The following is a 20,387-nucleotide window of genomic DNA, read 5'->3' on the forward strand; positions in this document are numbered from 1 at the left end:
CACCAAAAGAGCCCTCACCATGGCTGGGTGCAACCTGAATAGAGAATAATAAATCCAGGATGCCAAGAGAAAATTGTGCAGCACGGCCTTGCATTAGTGATGTTGCTTTTTACAAACCTCAGTTAGATAGTTTCAAAACACTTGTCAGAAAGAATGAGCAGAAACAGTAGATCCGTGTGTTTATGTTTTTTAAACCGTAACAGGCAGATCCTGTTGGTTTGGCTGACAAATGTCAGCCCTGTGTACACAGACACTTCCACACTTTGTCCAGCAGTCAGAAAATCAGTCATAGCTGCTATTTACAGATGCATCTAATCGATGATAATGAGCTAATGTTTTGTCAAGGAGACAATTGATCAAATTCCCTATATGACAGTGTGTTTGACAGCACTATACAGTGTGTGTGTATACGTGCTTTCATGATTTAGCTATTGTTTTATAAATTAGCTCAAGCGGTACAGTTCAGATTTATGTATAGCCACACGCTGCGTATCATTTTCCATGCATCTTAAAAGGAAGAAAAACACTCTCTGTAAGAAATTTATTCTGTTAAATTATGGAAAAGTGCTGGCAGCTAGATTTGACAGTATCAAAAAATTGTACTTATTGTGAAATAAAAAACAAAACAGTTTCTTACTGTAATAATTATAACACTAGAGAGCTACAGAGAATATGAACCTTACAGTATAACGCCACAGCTATTTGTTTGGCATTATATTTTCATCAAACAGATTATCACTGCGCTCAGATGACTTAATCAACTGGTCATGAGGGAAAAATGCCTATTAATGAACCAGTTGTGAGTTGTTGGCGGAGATTACTGGCAGTTGTTTGTGAAGAGGTACTGTGTAAGTTGTGAATATAAACAGAATGTAGTAATTTGCAGTTCTCGTGAACACATATTTGATTAAAACTAGATTGTGGAAAACATATCAAAGTGAGAAAATTTGCCATGTTAAGAAAAAGCTTGTTTAGCTTATTTTCTTTTGAATTTGATTGCAAAAAAAGAAAAAAAGTGGAATGAGCCAACAGAAGGCTGGTAAGTAAGAAAGTTAGTGGTGCTAAAAGGAAACGTTTTGCAGCTAATTAGATTAACTGGTAACAGGTCAGTGTGGGTGTAAGTGAAAGACGCATAAGTGATTATGCTCTCAGTTTGTGCAATAGCTTGCTGTTAATATAAATGGAAAGATTGAGGAGAAGAAGAACATATAATTTACATTTATCAGAAAAGCTGGGAAATGACTAGGTTACAGTGATTTAGTAAATTAAAAATAATTTACAATAAGGAGTTTTGAGTCGTTGTCTTTGTGTCTGTCCTTGTGGTGATTGTTGTTAGACAAAGTGTTCAGCTGCATGTCCAGCTTGTAGTGCAGATTGTGATTCATTCAGTATCCAAATCCATTCACCAGAGACACTGTCATGTTTATCTGCTGATGGAGGAATCCAAATATTGATTATAACTGCATTTAAACAACAACAGCAAGGATTTTGCTCACGGCACGTGGCCATCCTGTGCTGTTTGGTTGAAACAACATTATGTCCTTCATGTTGGACATGTTTTGTCATCCACTTTGAAACATTTTTTTTTATTTTAACAGATGGGAAGTCTATTTTTGACTAATGTCTCTCAAGATGTCACCAATGGTCGGGCAGCAAGTTACTGAGCGCAGTTGTGTCCTTGCAGTGCAGAACTTCAAAAACATGCGTAGTGCCACGTCGGTATTAAATATATGAGACAGGCTCCTTGTTTTAGAGGTATGGAAATTTTTTTAATAATACATTTCTTGAAGACCAGATTGCTCAGTCTGGTATTGTTCTTGCGCAGCTATTACGCCACCGAACCAGACAGCTAATATCACATTCAAATGAAATACTAATTAAGAAGATATACACATCATTACCACCGATGCACCATGGGACTCCAGAGTCATGCTCTGTCTGTCTCCTCCCCTGCATGTTTCTGTCCCCATTTATTACCGGTTGTCTCCTTCGTTTCTTTTTTCTTTTGTTTGCATTCATCCTCACTCTTTTCCTTCTATTTATTTATTTATTTATTTGCTTTCTGCCATCTAAGGAGTTGCTCCTCAAGCTTTCCCATCAGCCCCTCAATCTTTCAATTTTCTGTCATGGAAAAAAGCACTTAAACTTATCGCTCCATCTGTTTATTACATGCCACCTCCAGCTCCTTCCCTTCTCCACCTCCTTGTCTGGCTCTCCTCCTCTCCATCTGTTTATGTGTGTTCCCAATAACCTTTTTACGCATCGAACTCCTCCTTCTAGTGACCTCAGTGTCCTCGGCTAATGCTGTTCCAGTGTCCCAACACTCTGCAAAAGCAAACTTTGGGAATAGCTCCATATTACAGTTTTCAATCAGATGCAGCTGTGGTGTCAGTTTTGGTACACAATGCAGGAGACTGGTTTTCAGTTTCCTGGACAGGAGTCATTTTTAAAACTCTTTTCTTTTACGCTTGACCTGCAATGTCAAGTGGCAGGAATAGAAGCCATGTTTCCACTAACAGGATTGCTATCCAAGAAAATAAAAAAGAAACCTTTACCCCCAGGAAAACGGGGTCGAGGGAGAGACACCACCACTGGTTTAGAGTGTAAGACAATATTACATCTGTTGAGGTTGTACATGTGTGTCTGAGAGAGATGAGCTACTTCACAGCTGTGATGATGTTGAGAAACAGAAATAAGTTTTGAATTTCAATCCCTCAGTAAGTTGTTTCTTGTGTCATTGTGTGCCTTCAGACTGTGGAGGCCTGAGGGGGAACAGGTTATTGATTTCTCCTGACATCAGAGCTAATTTCCTCTTTGGTGATCTGTTAGAGTCACTGTGAGTAACGATTGATTAGAGAAGTACACTGCGCCTCTGCTACTTTCAGCAACAGTATCAGAAAGCGCTGAATCAATTTTAGTAGCAACAAGCTACAATTTGCCATTAATACCATTATGATTCAAATATTTTCTCTCTTCGTTCTCTCTTTTTCTCACAGATCACATTCTTCATGCTGCTGTCTGCAGTTTGTGTGATGCTAAACCTGGCGGGCTCCATCCTCTCTTGCCAGAACGCTCAACTTGTCAACTCTCTGGAAGACTGTCAGCTGGTGAGACCAACTGGACCTTAGCCCATGCATGCTCCAGCTTTGCAGTACACTCCAAAAAAGACATTAATCTTTTAATGTGGCTTTTTGGAGGCTTAAACTTAATAATTGGAAGAAATGATGCAGTGTTTCTGATCTGTACTGATTAGACAGTGAATTGAACCTAGTACTGAACTTGACTCATACAAAATACAGAAAAAAGCTCTTGTTTTCATAAATAAATTTGTAAAATCAGAGCACACAGACATCAAATCAAATCAAAACTTTGCTGAATAGTATATCTAGCCAGTCTGTCCATAGTTCATATTCACCAAACAGAGCAGCCAATCAACTCATAACCATAACCCCTTGTCACCAGAATGAACACCTGAGTTGACCCACTAGCAGTCAATGACAAGTAATGGATCTTAATATTGATATGTTATCACTAACATTTGTAGGGGTATGCACTAAGGCTGTGAATAAAAGTGGAAACAATATATATGGTCGAAAGGGATCATGAAGAGTGAGTGACTAATAGAAATGTGTTGTCTGCATGGGAGCCTACATCTACGAATGCGAGCACACGATGGGCTGACGGGCAGCGCTTCTGTTCCAAACAGGCTGCAGGACTGAGTCAGCACCGAAAGTCAGCTGAACTATTTGTCTGTTGATGACTAATGGCTCCCAATAAACACATCCATCTCTGCCAGAATCACAGAGAGCTGAAATAAAATAGATAAACAACTCTGAAAGAGAAAGCCAATGTTTTTTCTTTCTTTCTGTTTCACTCCGATAAAGTTGGGAGACATTTTTAAAAAGTGTGGTCAAAACAAACACAGCAGACGGTGAGAAACCCCGACTGTAACGGTGCGTTCAAGCATACAGATACATTAAAGGGCCCAAAATACGCCACCAGAAGCGCTTGTCACTTCTTGTTGGAAATTTCCGCTCCCCAAATGTTTTAATGTCAGAATTGTTGGAGCGGCCGTCACCAGCAATATGTGTAACTTTCTCAAACTGTTGGCCTGACGTCTACATCCACTTCATGCTTTGATTGGTCAGCTGGGCAGAGGCGTGAAAGCTGGGAGAACTTCTAACTCAACTCAGTGAATGTCTTGAGGAAAGTTTCTGAAATGTAATTAAAAGTGAAAAATAGATATCATGTGAATTTTTAAAGTTATATTTAGAGAATAATCCACCACCAGAACAGTTGTGGTCACACTTTCCAGTTTGTTGCAACTCTTACTTGTCATGAACTACTAGACTGCAGTTTCACCTCTTTGTGACTGCTAAAAATCAGTGGTTGCCCAGGGATTGCAGTAAACTCTTTTCACTTTTGGCAATCAATTGCAAGAAGCTACTGAGCATGCAACACCCTCAAACTCTGGGCAGCCACTTTTGATCACTGGTGTCCTTGTGGGAGGCAACCTGTCTCCCAACAATCACTGCATCAGACTCGAATAGCAGTCACTCTCAGACAGACTGGTAAATGTTTAAAAATTATCGCAATCTAATTTATAAACACAGACAGATTGCTAACACACTGCAATCAGTTGGAGTCAGTCTGCAGTGATCAATGCAACTTGTCTGCAACAGGAGACTCAGCGCTCGTTTCATTCTGGTTATATTCCTATAAAATAAAATTAAGGCTGAGGTGAGCTTCTATATCATTTTGCAGTTAAACTGCCAGCATCTACGTCACTATTTGTAGAAGGATTTGTGAATCTAATCTAAGTTTCAAACCTCCAGGTTTCTGGCAGGACGATGAAATTAAGCAGTTAATGTGAATTTCTGTGTATATAACAGATTTGCAATTTTCACTGATTTAATTGTCATATCAACACAAAGAGATAGCATGTAACTGCCAACTTGACCCTATTCAGTCGCAAACGAATAAAAGACTGACTTCACCATTTTATCGCTGTCTTAATGCAAAGTACCTGTCCCAGCATTTAATTCTACGGCAACAAGATTGCGAGTTCATTGAACACTATCGCAATAGTTCTGCTCGTGCTGCTGTTTTCCACCACTGTTTTCCCTAATGTGACCATAAAGGACTTGTTTTTTAGTATAATTCCAGATTTGTTGTCTTCTCTTATCCTGCAGTTTCTTTGCTCCTCTCTGCACCTTAAGCGCTCTGAGCTAACTGCTCTGTTAGCCTGTGGTGCCAAGCACTTGACTCACAGGTGTTTCTACAGTTTGTGGCCTGATTAAGTCACTGCACATTGGTGCTGTATTTTAGCCTCGCTGTAGTGTATATATATCTGTAGTGCATCTGAATATATCAGAGACATTTGTTCATGCTATTTTATTTATGTTAGGATGCTTTGGTGTCCTTTACGTTTTTCGTGTTAACATCAATCACACTGCATTCACCTGATTTCATTTTTTGTCGTGATTTCTTTTGGCCTTGATAGCAGCCGAGTGAAAATTTGATCTCGTCATATCTCTACCTCGGACATATCTGAATGGAACTATGAATTAGGACTTTTCAAGCTTGAAATATCTTTAGGTATTTGAGTGAGCTCCCATTTCACAACACAATCAAAACATCATGCAGATTTACATAATGAGATTCCTAGTTGATTTGTTTTTAATTTAATTCATAGTACCAGGGGTTTCTATCTTTTTCATGACTGATGCAGCCCCTGGTGATTCATCTGGCACCCAACCCACTAACCTGAGCACTTCCACATTATAAGCAGCTTTTGTCCTTATGCAAGTGGGAGCAGCCGACTACACCAACTTCACCGCTTTATGTGGTTCCCCAGAGACCCTCCCACAGTCGTGACTGAAATATTAATGTTCTTCATCTCCTTTCCCCAATGTAATTAACCCATACTTGTTGGGTTCATGTCCTGCTTTCTCTCAATCTGGGACACATAGCAGAGGTATGCTCTACCGCTGTCCTTTACTGGGAAGCTCATCATATCTCACAGTCCTTTGTCTCTTTATGCATGTGCAGGTGCCTTTCTCAATCACAGCGAAATACGTTTTGTGAACTTTGTCATCAAAGTTTTTGATTACACGCCCTGTAACTGAGAATATGTTTTATTTCAGGGGTAAATATGTCGCTCGTCACTCATCTTCAGAAAAAAGTGACATCAGAAAACCAAGCTCAGGCCTGATTTGTGCGTGTATGTGTGTGTGTGACGTGTGTGTGTGTGCCTGTGTGTTTCCGTGTATGTGGCATGCATGCATGAGTGCGGATGTGTGTTCTCTCCTTCACCCCCCCAGCTCAAGTTTGACAGCGATGGAGTGTGTGTATGCTGCGAGCTACAGAAGCAAAGTTCAAGCTGCAACAGCCTGGGAGAGACGCTGAAGCTAAATCCACTGAGGGACTGCAATACGATACGTATACGTCTCAAGGTGTGTCTGTTTGTATATTGTGACTGGTATATTTTTTTTTAACATAAAAACATTCTGTATGACTGAACTACACTTTACATTTGTCTGGTAGTTGTTTGGCAAAAACCGTCATGGCCAGCTTTAACGACTCAGTGATGTCACATTTTTAGAGACATTTGGGAGGCCAGACTGAGACACAAATCCAAACAGCTGCCTTTTTTAAAAATGCCCATCATTTATTCATTTACTTGCCTTCTTGTGTTTTTGCAATCCAGAGCTGGAAATTGAGGTCTGATTGAACTGTGTCAGGGAGAACTCAGTTTGGATCCATAAACCACCTCCTGGTGCTTGTTTGTCACCTGCAAATGTTGTTTTTCATGATCTTTCCTCTCTATTTTTAGTCATGCTACGTCATGGCTCATGTGACGTCAGTATCATTCAGTGGAGAGCAACACTTTGATCCAGACTGAAAAACTGTTGGATGAAATTTTGGTAGCGTTTTATAATATGGTCTGCATCTAAGAGTGTTTTCCCAATTAAATTAAATGGAATTTCAATGTACTTAATTTGAAAATTTGAAATTACAATGTAATTACACGGTAAGGACAAAAGCCAGACTTGGCTCCATCAGTATAAAGTCACATAGGCCTGCAAATTGTTATGGTATTTATTTTTTTCTCTGAGCTGGAAAGGGAGAATAGTCCTTATATAATTAATATTGGTAAAAGAAAGGGACATTTGAATAATAGAACATCGCCATGCACATCAGGATAATGAAAATGTAAAACTTAAACTTACTTGCATTATAATATATGTCAGTTTTCATGTAAAATAACCAGAAGGTATGCGCCGCTCGAAATTACTTACAAAATACTTAAAATTATTTACAGAACAATTTGTGTCTGCTAAAATACCCGAGGTTATGCAATACATAAAAATTACAGTACTTAAATGTACTTACAATATAATTGTTTCGTTGTTTCCTTTATTTTTGTTTTATTCTTCCTTTAACTTCATTCTAGTGAACCTACCTTTAAGTATTTGTAGATAACTAGAATTAACATACCCTGATATTCTTTTAATTACATCGGAGTGAGACCCTTAGATGCAGGTCATGCATATAAACTGTTACCAAAGTTTTGTACAGATATTAATAGTTCCAAGATTGGGAATGTTGCAGTTTTCAGTGAAACATCTCAACAACTTAGGTTAAATTGCTGAGCTTAATATTTTTAGGATGAATCTTCTTTTGTGTCTTTGACCGATGTTTTTGTTTGTGATCGAACAAACCTGCAGATATGGTTCCATAGTTAGAATTGTAGCTGGTCAACATGTTGGTTTTAGAGCTACATCCTCTGAGAGTCACCAGACTAACCTCAGGTTTCAGATTTCTTTTCTTACTGTAGCATTTGCCGTCAGGGAACAATACAAAACAAAGCTGGGTTTCTTTCTCAGATTAATTGAGCAGAAAGCAGCAAAAGCATTTGTCTTTCCCCAATAGGCAGACCTCTTAGTATGCAGCAAGTATCTACTCTGGGCTGGCTCTAGTTTGCAAGAGTATGACCTCGGTAGATTATCTTGACTCGCAGCATAAGAGGGAATGATATATAATCTGTCCTACTGCGCCGTTATTGCATAACGACAATCATATCCATTCATTTTATATCCTTGATTGATTATAAAACATTGATAACCAAATAAAAGACTTCTCAGGATGAAGCATGCTTATGAAAAGAGGAAAGATCAACTACATTTGTCACTGTAATCATAACTCTTTGGAAGAGATGGAGAATTGGTGCTATAAACCTTTATTAAGTGCCAAAGAAGTCAGATGTATTGAGTTATGTCTGTGAGGAAGCTGTCACACACAAGTCTCCGGCTATTTCAGATGGCTGTTAGACGACTGCTGACTCTAATGAACTCATATAGTGCCTCGATCACTAAACGACACAGTGTCCTGAATTATAAAAGCAGGTGGACTGAGTAAAATTGGTTTCTCATTCGCTTATTAGTTGTTGTTACTCAGCAGTAGCGCTTTTCTTAAAAAAAAACAAGAAAATTAAACCAGCCACCGTTGCTGCCAATGTCTGTCATTCGCTCTGTGCTGGCACATTAATTTCCACCCCATTTTTCTTTTCATTACTCTGCCCGGGGCTATAAATCATCAGTGAGGGGGAGTACTGAGGTAATTTGCGATTTCCTGTAAAGGGGCGGATGTGTAACCTTATTCACTAACCTGATTGACCTGGGGCAAGGTATCTTTCAGAGGTTAAATATCTGCTGAGCAGCCATGCTACACCCTTTACGTGTTGGCGGCGTTATTAATTTTCTTTGCCGGGCAGGATTTATGGTGGCATCGTGAATGTTGTAGTCACAAGGGAAATCAAAGAAATGCATCTTCTCACATCTGTGTGGCAGATGCACTACCAAATTCGAAGTCACACAAAGCCATCGTAAATATTTCTTGATTCTTGCGCTGAGAAAAATCACTCAGTGCTGCAGTGCATGCAGTGGTTAGACACAGGTTTGTTTCCCTGTGCAGCTGTGCGCTACTGTAATCTCAGCTTTGTCTCAGGGTAGAGTCTTTACTATCAAAGCTGCACAGCAGGATACGTAGATGATCAACAGAGAACATCTGACAGTCAGCCAGCTCACAAAGAGTGTATCTATTACATGATGGTACTGAGTTGCACCTCTGCGCTCCCTGCAGGGGTACACAGTGGATTAATCTTTTTTAGAAAACAATGATGCTTTTAGCTAAGTGTTGCCAGCAATTTTTTTGTGAGTGTTGCATTCAGCAGTGTTATCAAAAAATCAACAGAGTGATTTTGTATTTATTGTATTTGCTGCTTATTTTCTCTGTCTGCCTTGGCACCTTCCACATGTAAAACTCAGAAGGATAACATCTGCCAACAGCAAGGCAAGGCCATATTCCCAGACATATTCTCTATTTGTATTCTTGGTAAATAATGGTTTTAGACTCACAGTGAAAGACTTGTCTTGCTGGTATCTTTTGTTACCCTCTATGCAAGGTTCTTTAGAGCACAAAGAACAGACATCTTTGCTTTGCTTTGCCTGTATGGACAGCATAATAAAATATCTGTAAAGTGCACCATCTTCCTGGTGTTTGGAGTTAGGGATAGGTACTGTATTCCCTTTCATACTGATGCCAAATGTGAGTTTGTGTACCATCAGTATGCCCTTGAATGATAGGGGGATGAGTTTTAAACTTGTGAGTGTGTGTCATCTTCATACAGGTTTCAGCCAGGAATCCATAAAAAATGATTTTCTTCTTTTGCAGTAACTCACACAATGGTAAAAACCAAAGTTTAGGAGTTCCTTATTGACTTATATGAGGCATATATTGTGATTTAAATATCACTGCAAACTTTCAGAAAATCCAATACAATGTGCAGTCATAGTTGGATCCAAAGCAAATTGTTTTTCTGTCACACAAAGACTGAATAGCACTGCAGGGTTTCCCAGTTTTTGCTGTTCTGCCTTTTTCATTCACATTTTTATGAGTGCAAACCCACTTTTTTGTATTCACCTTGCACCATCATCTAAAATTTCAGTTAATGGCTTCTCTGCAAACTCCACTTCAGAGCTTTATCGGCTGCCACATCAATCATTGACTTTCTAATTCAATTGGCATTCGTGTTAGAGTTGTCGCTGCAAAAGGGTTTCTAATCCAACCTGACTACCTGCTTCTCACTGAAAATACTCATGAAACTGCACGTGTATTCTGCTGAAGTGAGCCCTGACGACAAGCTGCTCGTCAGCTTTCGACATATTGTTTTTGCTCTGGAACTCATCCAGTAATGGGAAGGCATCATTGCCCTAGTGAACTACAACAACCGTTTTCTGATCCATCCATCAGTTTTAAAAGATAGGGTCTGAAGTCCTGCATTCAGGTCATGAAATCTGGATAAAAAGGAGTCAGGCTATGTCTTTAGACTAGCTACACTGATGCAATAACAATGTTTATCTCAGGAGTCCCAGTTAAGAAGCACTGATCCAGGGAAAAAAAAGAAACTGGGAGCAATGACAAAGGTTACATCTTCGGGTCATGAATAAAACTCTTCTTTTCTAAATATTTAACACTTTATGGGGCCAGAACATCGGCTGCTTTCAGTCACTGGAGTTTAAACTGCTGTAGCTCTTCCTAAAGGAGGTCCAGGATTTTCTTTCAGATCCCATGAAGAGCTTTTGTAGCCTGCCAAAAAGAGGTCAGAAAGATTTTTTAACAGAAACTCAGAGCCGGTTGAATAAAAGCCAGGTGCACCTTTGAAACGGATGTATTTTGGTCAGCCACAGGGAGCAGCTAATTGAGGTGTATGTTTAGTTTGTGTCTGGACAAGATCTTCACGGTTCGAGGGATAACAATTGAGGATCAGTGATGTGAAAAACCAATTAAGCCCTCTGCCACAGAAAGTTTGTGGCCAGATTAGGCAGTAGGACTGTATTTGTTCTATTATTACAATTATAATAATTATTATTGTAAGAGATTGAATGTGCACAGGGGAAAAAAATGTTCTGATATCCTAGCTGAGCCTAGCTGTAGGGGCTTCAGAAATAAAGGACATTGGTCTTCTGATGTGCAATTTTTTATCTGATCCTCCCCCAAATATTTTTAGACATATTGCCTAGATAGAAAAAACAATGCAATTCAGTGTGCGAAATATTTGCCTTCACTTATCATTTCAGTAAGAGAAAATCCAAAAATCTACCCAGTAGAAGGGTTAGCACTATTGTGAAGTGTAAATGGGATAAAATATGCAAAAACAGTGGTATGTGAGCCATATTGTAAAAAACGGATGTTCTTCACTCTGTTAATAATGAAAGTAGTGTAGTTCTCAATGCACTCACAGAGCAATAATAGTCTTCTTTCACCAGTTCTGTTCTAATGGTCGGCTTGTGGTGATTATTCATGCTTAAAATGTCAGACAGGCTTGTGCTCCATCCAGACTTCCCTCCAACACAAAACATGTTTCAAAACTGTTATTTTCCAAGGGAAACATGTATTAGCTGCATTTTATAGTTGGCACTGCACAACCTAATTTTGGTTCCAACTGGCATCATTTCTGCTTTAAACTTCCAGCTAACACAGGCTTGATCTTTGGCAACTAGATGCTGGCTATTGAGTGTGTTTGAAAAACAGTGGCAGGGCTGGTAATTCTGAACACTGAAGATGCTAAAATGATTTATTTTATGACACAAACTTTAAAAGGAGTAGGCAAGTGACTATTGGTCTGTTCGAGTTGTCATCTTTTGTCATGCGCCATGGGTTGTTGAGCTGGGGTTGTGAGTTTTTTGGATGTTTTGAGTTTTCTGTAAGTTCTTGATTTGCTTCTTTGGATTTCGAGATGTAGTGTATGTTCTAGCTTTATATCTAGTTCTTTCAGTATAATATTTCTTTTGTTTCCTTTGCAACATTTAGTTATCATCTGTTGTGATCCCCTTCTGTCTCCCTAGTCATGCTCCCATGTGCATGTGCTCTATCTCTATTCCCTATACTGATGCCCTGTCAGTGTTAACACATTTTTATTCGCAAAGCAGTAACAAACTGTATAGCTGTTAAACTCGCCACACTTCCTCTAAACCTCCTTCAGTGTGGATGTTCTTATCATTTTGATCAAGGTTGTGGTTGGTCAAAACATATGTTTTTTCCTAATATATGATCTAGATGCATCAAATGTCCATCATATGAAGCAATCCAATCAACAATCTACAACATCAATGTTTTCCAAAGGAAGTTGCTGTCTTGCTTGTATTGGTGATCATCGGGCACATTTTACTGATGTACCATTGATAACAGGCCACTGAAGTGCATGCGCTAATCTATTCCAATATCAAGTCTCAGTGTGCATTTCATTTTGAAAACTTTTAAACAGGTTTCACAAGTGATTTAAAGCTATTGTACTTGGAAAAATGCAGATAGAGTCTATTTTAAATAACTTGGTATCGAGTTGCAATAAGGACAAATGGCTTAAATCGTCATATTTTTGTAGTTTTAAGGTTCATTATTATTATTATTATTATTATTATTATTATTATTATTGTTGTTGTTTCTAGCATTGTATCGTCCCATTGGCAGATTTGTATTTATTTATTTACTTTTTAAAGTCTAAGATCAATTTGATTGTATAAAAGATTATTTGGCTTATATCCATTAGGACATTTTTATTTTTTTTTGCATTGCATGACTTGATAAACCTCAGCAGGTGAGGCGGCCGTCCTCTCTGTGGGCCTAACACCAGTTGAGGTTTCTAATGTCACTGATAATTATGCGCCTCGTGAATCCAGTGAATAATCTGTGAGACAGGCTGGAAAACCACTTTGTATGGTAACTGGGGAGCTTCCTGTGTCCACAGAAAGTCCACAGCGAGTTTTAGCTCCCATCTCATCTCTTCTTGTCTTTAAGGAGTTCATATATTTTAGTTGAACACATTTGTTGAATGCACCTGTTAGTTGTGCCGGCAGCAGGGCAGTTTAGTATCGTTGTGATCGTGTGTCTGTGCACCTGCATTTGTCCACAGGGGTTGACTTGGAAAACACAACTCCAGTTGTTTTTCTCTGTGAATAAAGTTGAAATGTGAAGATTAAAGCTGCTGTTTCATGTCAAACAACTGCCACAGCTGCTGTTCCCTGCATAAAATTCCTTATGTAGATGAGTTGGTGAAGTCGTACTTAAGAATCGGTTTTAGCAACAAGGAAATGAATTCTCTTTTAGCACACAACATGGTGAGAAGTGTAAAGATGTTAAAGAGATGGTGCAAAAAGAGACAAACAAACAAACTTGGAAGAGTTGGTTGGATTTATGCAAAATGATGTAGCTGGCAATGGACAGATACAAGGATACTGAGGGTTACATCCTCTTGCAGTGAACAGGAGGTATGTCGTATCACAAGCAGAAAATGAAAGCTGATCAAGTTGTTTCACTAACTCATCTACGCAAGGTATTTTGTACACGGTGGCTGTTTAAAACTTTAATCACCACTTTTAGATTTTTTTCTCAAAATTTTGACTTTATCCTAAAAATAATAAACAATCATAATAACAATAATGACCAAAAAAACCCTTCAATTCTTTTTATTTAACTTAATCTGCCCCTAATACTACCACACACCCACCCGTCTCTGCTTCCCCTTCCTCCTTTCCTTTTAACTGTCTTTTTTTTCATAATAGTAATCCCGGGAAGTGAATCCGTCTATCAGATTAACCCTTTTCTTTAAAGGATTCTATTCAAGCACATGAGTGGACAGATCATGCTTCAGACTTCTTTTGTTCACATATGAAAAAGTGTGTTTAGTTTATCTTATTTTGAATGAACATTACAAAGTGCTGTCATCCTTTGTCCTTTCAGTGCATTGTGTGTGCCAGACAGTTGCTATTCCCTGAGCTAATTCTTAAACAGATGTTGTTCCCATGCCTTCTGGAAATTAATTCATGCAGCACCCGTATTACAGCTTTATTTGTAAAGACATACCAAAAGCTGATATTACTGGAAAAACTGAGCCACTTAAATATGGGAAATATGATCGTAATAGCCAATACGGATGATTTTCTTCCACATTTGTCTAAAAGAATAGCACAAACAGCAGCATAATGGGACTGCAGTCATATGAACTATTTTCTCTGATTCAAGATGCTGGTCTAGTATTTCACCAGCATGCACTTTATTTTGCTGACAGACTCAATACTGGTTTGTACCCTTGCTGTTCACTGCATTGGCAGAGTGTGTGTGTGTGTGTGTGTGTGTGTGTGTGTGTGTGTGTGTGTGTGTGTGTGTGTCTACTGTAAGTTCATGCTTTACCCTGGATTTTAATGATCTTTAGAGTGTGTTTGCAACAATCCACAAAAATGCACGGGCGTTCTGTTTCTCTCTAAAGGTACTTAACCTTTTAAAAGTATTTCAAATGCATTAACACTCTAGTTTATTAGTGTTTGTATAGTTGTCTTACAGAACCAGGCTTCTCTTTCTGCAGTGCCACCCTGCTATGTGCCTAAACTTATCCTATCATAGCTTCTTTACCTTTAGACCTCCTTTTGTTCTTATATTCTCAACCTTTACTGTTCATAATACCAGCTATCTTTCTTTCCCATTTCCTCCTCCTCACTTTACCTCCTACATGACTCTAATTCCTCTTATTTGTCACTCATATCCTTTTTGCTCTTATGTTTCTTGTTACTCTAACATCCCCCTCTTCTGCTCTCTCTTTCCTTTAGGAGCTGCTTTTCAGTGTATGTGCCCTTAACGTCATCTCCACCATTGTGTGTGCTCTAGCCACTGCAATGTGCTGTATGCAGATGGTCTCGACTGATGTGCTGCAGATGGTGAGTGTGATCGAAGTGCAGACGGCAACGGTAGCTGAATTAACTCTCTCTTCAGTGACCACCCTGCAGTTAAAAACATGCATTTTTTTCATGCTTTCATCAGGGCATGCGGCACATTGCTGCAGATTTGATCTGTTTAAGGATGGTAGGGACTGTTTTAATCAGAACTAACATGGTCAAAATCATCTGATTTGCACACCAAAAGCAGTTATTTCATTCCTTTAAACACATCAACTTTTTTTATATAGTGCTAAATCAGTACAGGAGGCACCTCAAAGGCGATTTATGGTGTAAGGTAAAGACCCTACCGAAAGATTAAATATTAAATATTAAATATTAAAACTGGTGCTTTCACCTGTATGTGACATTTTACCGTGAACTTTGCAAGGTTTCAAGAAATTAGAAGTGTTATTGCAAAAAAATATGATCATAAAAATTGACTTTATGCAAACATGATATTATTTATGGCAGCACGGTGGCACGGTGGTTAGCACTGTTGCCGCACAGCAAGAAGGTCCTGAGTTCAATTCCAACACCAGGCCGGGGTCTTTCTGTGTGGAGTTTGCATGTTCTCCCCGTGTTTGCGTGGGTTCCCTCCGGGTACTCCGGCTTCCTCCCACCGTCCAAAGACATGCAGCTTGTGGGGATAGGTTAATTGGATAATCCAAATTGTCACTAGGTGTGAATGTGCGAATGAATGTGAGTGCGAATGGTTGTCTGTCCCTGTGTGTTGGCCCTGCGACAGACTGGCGACCTGTCCAGGGTGTACCCTGCCTCTCGCCCTATGACAGCTGGGATAGGCTCCAGCGCCCCCCGCGACCCTGAAAAGGATAAGCGGAAGCGAATGGATGGATGGATGGATGGATATTATTTTACTTTGTTTTTTTAATCTATTTTATAAAATGTAACAAATAGCGAGACAAAGACACAAAATGTATTGATGAGTACCAATTAGCTCTCGTATTTATTCTGATTAAACAAGGGAAATTAATAACAAAGGACATGAATACATTTATTATAGGCTGTTTGAATTATACAGCATTTAAGAATGTAAATGGAGGAGGAAAATCATTCACAGTTTGAATTAATGCCTTAAATCAGAGCACACCCTGCTTCAGTGCTCAGCATAATATGTCTGATGAGCAGACATAGATCTTCCTCAGACTTCTTTGTATGGAGAAGTGTAGATATAAATGCATTTTGGTGCTAATGCCTTTTGTTGCTACAGTCTAATAACAAATCAATCATGAATCAGTCAGGAGAATTTTAACCTTATTGTTGGTTCAGCTGAATATAAGACATCATACATGCCGTGCAGGAGTTAGATAACTATATGACAGTAGGAAATTATACTGTTTGATAAGAGCAAACACTAAAGCAGGAAAGCCTCTGTAAATTAAAGCGGCTGCTGAACATCATGACTTCTAAGTATTGATTCACAGAGAAGCAAAGGACAAAAAAAGCACTGTCTTATCTCCACCAGTCGAGTTTCCAAGAATGGCCTCGTTTCCCATTTGCTACAAAGGGTGTCAACCTTTTGTTTAGCTCAGTAAATTTAGCCGAGTCAATAGCAGCGGCGGCAGCCTGGAGATTAGAAAAGCAGGTTGACTGTGACTGGAAAGTTGTCCCACTTAGAAAAGGCTGAGTAAAGAGCCTTCGAAAAGAAGCTGGCCCCATGCACGGCACTTGCATCAGTTAGACCGTGTTCAGAGATCTGAATACATGTTAGTGACATACTGTGTTGTAAGTCACCGCCACTGTTCAAGGATGGTTGTTCACAGTGGTCATAGATGGCTTCTTCGACCATCTGTCGTCTCTGTCCAAAATGTGAACACTGGAATCTATTCACATTTTGGACATAGATCAGTAGTCCTCTTAAGCGACAGCTCCTAGTAGGACTTAAATACCTGGGACTCTCCTCCATTTGGTCTTAGAACTGAAGAAGCTTCTCAGATGAGAGGTGAAACCTCTTCAAGGAACTTAAAGAAGTCCAGTTGCTTTTCTTTCCAAGCTTACTCTGACTGAGAACCTACAAAGACAACTTGATAATGCCTCTTTGTTTAAAATGTTGCTGCTTTCAGTTTATGCCACACAGAGCTCGAGCCCTGAACGCTGACTGTATGACCCCCCACGGAACAATCCTCCACCAAACACTGGACTTTGATGAGTTTATTCCTCCCATTCCCCCACCGCCATACTACCCCCCAGAGTACACCTGTACCCCCTCAATGGATGGACAGAGGTGAGAAGCAAAGCAGTTTTGATCATCATCCCATTTTTAACTATAGATACTTTCAAAGTTCACATATTAAAAATGCAGTCTACAGTATTCACAACAGCTTACGTTTTCTTTGTAATTCATAATAAATACTACGTTATTAACCAAAAACTCAATGGTACTTAATCTGGGTTCATTTTTCTATGACACTTGACACTTAATGATCTAAAGCCACCACTTTACATCTTTGTGCAACTGTCAAAGAGTTACATAAAAATTGCAGTGTAATCCAAAAAAGCATAACTCGTTACATTAAGTGGAACACAAACTACAAGTTAATGGCACTCATTTTAGGCTACAGACAAATGAAGAATATAGCTGTAAATATTATTTATTTTGAAGCATTGGGCATCCTCCCAGAGGGCAGCAATTCAAATTGGGTATCAAGTAGCTGTATGTTCTCTTTAAAAAGACATTAGGGATTATTTCTGAGGTTTTATTTATATTATATAATCTATTCAATGAAAAGAATTGCTTACGGTCATTATTTTGCAGTCTAGTCCTTATGCCTAACCATTTGCAGAGGAATATTTTGTTTGTTTAGCCATTTAAAACTGACATATGAATCATTCAAGCATAAAAAGGCACCTAACTCAAGGGATGAACCAGTGTTGTGTCTGCACAAAACAGACAACTTAGCAAAGAACCAATTTTAATTTGTATCTTTAGGCATTTTATGCTAGCAGTCTGTTGCAAAAACACAGAATTTGTTCCCAATTCTTTCGATAGGAAACCTAGTATAACACAGTTTGACAGCAATCAAATACTAGTTTTGCACAAACGGCTTCACAGAGAGCTATTAGAGAGAAACTTTATTAATCTATTAGCTAAAAATCAACATATCTCAGCATGGTGTGGAGTGTATCCTTAAAAAATCTTTCTATAGCAGATGAACAGCATCTGAAAGTCATGTCCATAAGAAATGTCAAGAAGCCATTCTTAAGGAAGGGAAACGAGGAACAATCACTGAGCTGTACCAAATTACACAAAAAGTGGATTGAATACAGCAGGTCTTAAGTAGCGATGACTTCAAATGTATAATTTTTGGTTAAAATAAACATCAGTATTTATGGAGGAGGGCAGGAGAGAGATGCAGCAGTGAGTGTCTACAGCTATCTGTAAAACACAGCCAGTTGTATTGAGCAGTGTGTTGATGGAATTATGAACACAGCCCAGATCTCAACATTGTTGAAGTGCTGGTAAATAAAAAGAAAAACAGATTTGAGGCATTTCGACGTTGACTTTACATTTCAGGAAGGACCAGCTTTTATATACAGACTATGGGATTGTTCTGTATACTCTTGTGCCCCTTCATAAGCACCTATAATAACAAGTTTCACTTATTATTATAGGTGTGAGGTTTTTGGATGTGGAAAGGACACACATCAAAGCGATGCTGCTTAGTTTAGTAGACGCTAAAAGCATAATAACTAATGCATTTTCTTACTGGTATCTGTTTCTAGGTTAAAGACCATTTTCACATTAATATTTAACCTCTACTTCTGTAAATCTCACCAGGATTTCCTATGAGAAAGTAAATATACAGGTGCACGAAGCAGTGTTTGCATGGAAAAGGCAAACCCATCATATTAAGCAGCAACGGCAACATCTCTTCACACGTGTTATTATCAACCACATTGAGCTCAGAGCATTTCTCTCCATTACGAAGCTGTGACCGCGGTACTCAGCTGCAATGGAAGATCATTTGACCCCCTCCCTCACCACCATCTCCATTTTCTAAGCCTTTGCAGAGAGAGCGGTGCTGTTGTGGCCATTTGGCAGGAAGCCTCATCTGTTTGTCAGTTATCCCATAAATATATACAAGGCAACGGAAGCATTTATAGCATCCATGCTCAGGGCCAGGGATGTGTCATGACATCATTATGCATTGAATGACTGGTGGAAATACTCAGGTTGTATTTCATGCTCTGCCACTTTAGAGGAGAATGGGGTTGTAATTAAAAGATATGACAGCACGCATGGCTGCTCATTCTTAATTGGTACCATATGAAACATAGTGCTGCACGCCGAATAATACAGCGCCGATATATATTGTTAGGACTGGAGTGTAGGAGACAAGAGGATCGCTTTCATCCATTCTTTCTTAAGGCTTTTATAGACAATACCATATGTTTGACTTGGATATTCACGCTGGCGGTGACAGTTTCTTAAACACAACACTGTGCGACTGTCTCAGAGCACTCTCTCTTTGTATTCCAAGTATCCAAGAATAGTTTTGTTGTTTATTTAATCATTCCTCGGCACATGTTTTCTGGTTGTCTTCCATTCGTTTGTCCATTTCAAGATCTCATGAACACCTTCCGGGAATTTCAGTTACACTTTGCTGGTCAAAGCTCATTGCCATTTCTTCTTCTTCTTCTTCTTTCGACCGCTCACTTTAGGGGTTGCCACACCAGATCATCGGCCTCCATTTCACCCTGTTCCTACCATCCTCCTCTGTCACGCCAACGGTCTGCATGTCCTCTTTCGCTACATCCACTGCGATGTCCAAAAACACATTGTCTCAAGTATTCATACTCTAATTGTGACAACATTTCACAGGAGTTTTCATTAGAATAAAAGTTTTAAATGATGAGCTGTTATATATCCAAAAGGTCAGAGGTCATAGTCTCTGTGACATCCTCTATAACCTCTTTTCTGCCCAGAGCAGTGGGATATTGTGTGGACATATTTCACAGCTGGTCAGTGTTCACATGCATACTGTATATTACCCTAAGACAAAGGTTTTAACTGCAGCTTTATCAGTCAGTGGACAATTATATTTATTAGGCATTCTTTGTATTTTATTATTTGGGTTGTTTGATTGACTCTTTGCTTTTCTGTCCCTTACAGAGGCTTGCATCTGGACTTTCCCCATTCTCCCTTCAGTGCCATATATGGGGTTCCTATCAACAGCCCAGGCACCCTGTACCCAACTGACCTGCCCCCTCCATATGAGTCTGTGGTGGGTCAAACACCTGCCAGCCAGGTGAGGAAAAACAACACCACATAGGTGCATTTTTATCTGAGGTTCACCAGATTCTAATTATTAATGAATTTTCAGTTTCGTGTTTTCTTTTAGTTGTGCATTCAGTGATGTGAAATGACTTCTTTGTAAAATGTAGTATTTTAGGAAGAGTCAATGTGACAGGTGTAAACTTTTATGCATTCGCTCTCAAAGCCAAGTGGGTTTCAAGGTCAGTGGGAAGATTTTTAGATTAGATGTGTGTTTTTAAGGGTTACAGGCCTTAATAAAATGGTTAGGATTTAATTATGTGTCTACTGTTTTCCACTTCTAATTAATATTTGTTAGAAACATTTGAATGTCATGTCACGTG

At 39.1% G+C, this 20,387-nt stretch overlaps 2 protein-coding genes across 5 annotated transcripts in view; one reads left to right on the plus strand and one right to left on the minus strand.

Annotated features, from left to right (window-relative positions):
- The window catches only part of LOC309703837 (uncharacterized protein), a 435,129-nt gene that overhangs the window by 139,626 nt on the left and 275,116 nt on the right, over nt 1–20,387 (minus strand). The window lies entirely within an intron of this gene.
- fam189a1 (family with sequence similarity 189 member A1) overlaps nt 1–20,387 on the plus strand; it is a 114,938-nt gene that overhangs the window by 90,571 nt on the left and 3,980 nt on the right. For 3 of the 4 annotated variants that reach the window (XM_082529075.1, XM_082529074.1, XM_082529077.1), the window contains 5 exons: nt 2,997–3,107; nt 6,291–6,455; nt 14,664–14,771; nt 16,853–17,013; nt 19,903–20,038. In XM_082529075.1, coding sequence (XP_082385201.1) covers nt 2,997–3,107; nt 6,291–6,455; nt 14,664–14,771; nt 16,853–17,013; nt 19,903–20,038 — 681 coding nt within the window. The remainder of the gene's footprint in view (nt 1–2,996; nt 3,108–6,290; nt 6,456–14,663; nt 14,772–16,852; nt 17,014–19,902; nt 20,039–20,387) is intronic. The other variant, XM_082529076.1, reaches the window with a different exon arrangement.

Source organism: Aulonocara stuartgranti (genome assembly GCF_965226115.1).
Source record: "Aulonocara stuartgranti genome assembly, chromosome: 1".
NCBI lineage: Eukaryota > Metazoa > Chordata > Actinopteri > Cichliformes > Cichlidae > Aulonocara > Aulonocara stuartgranti.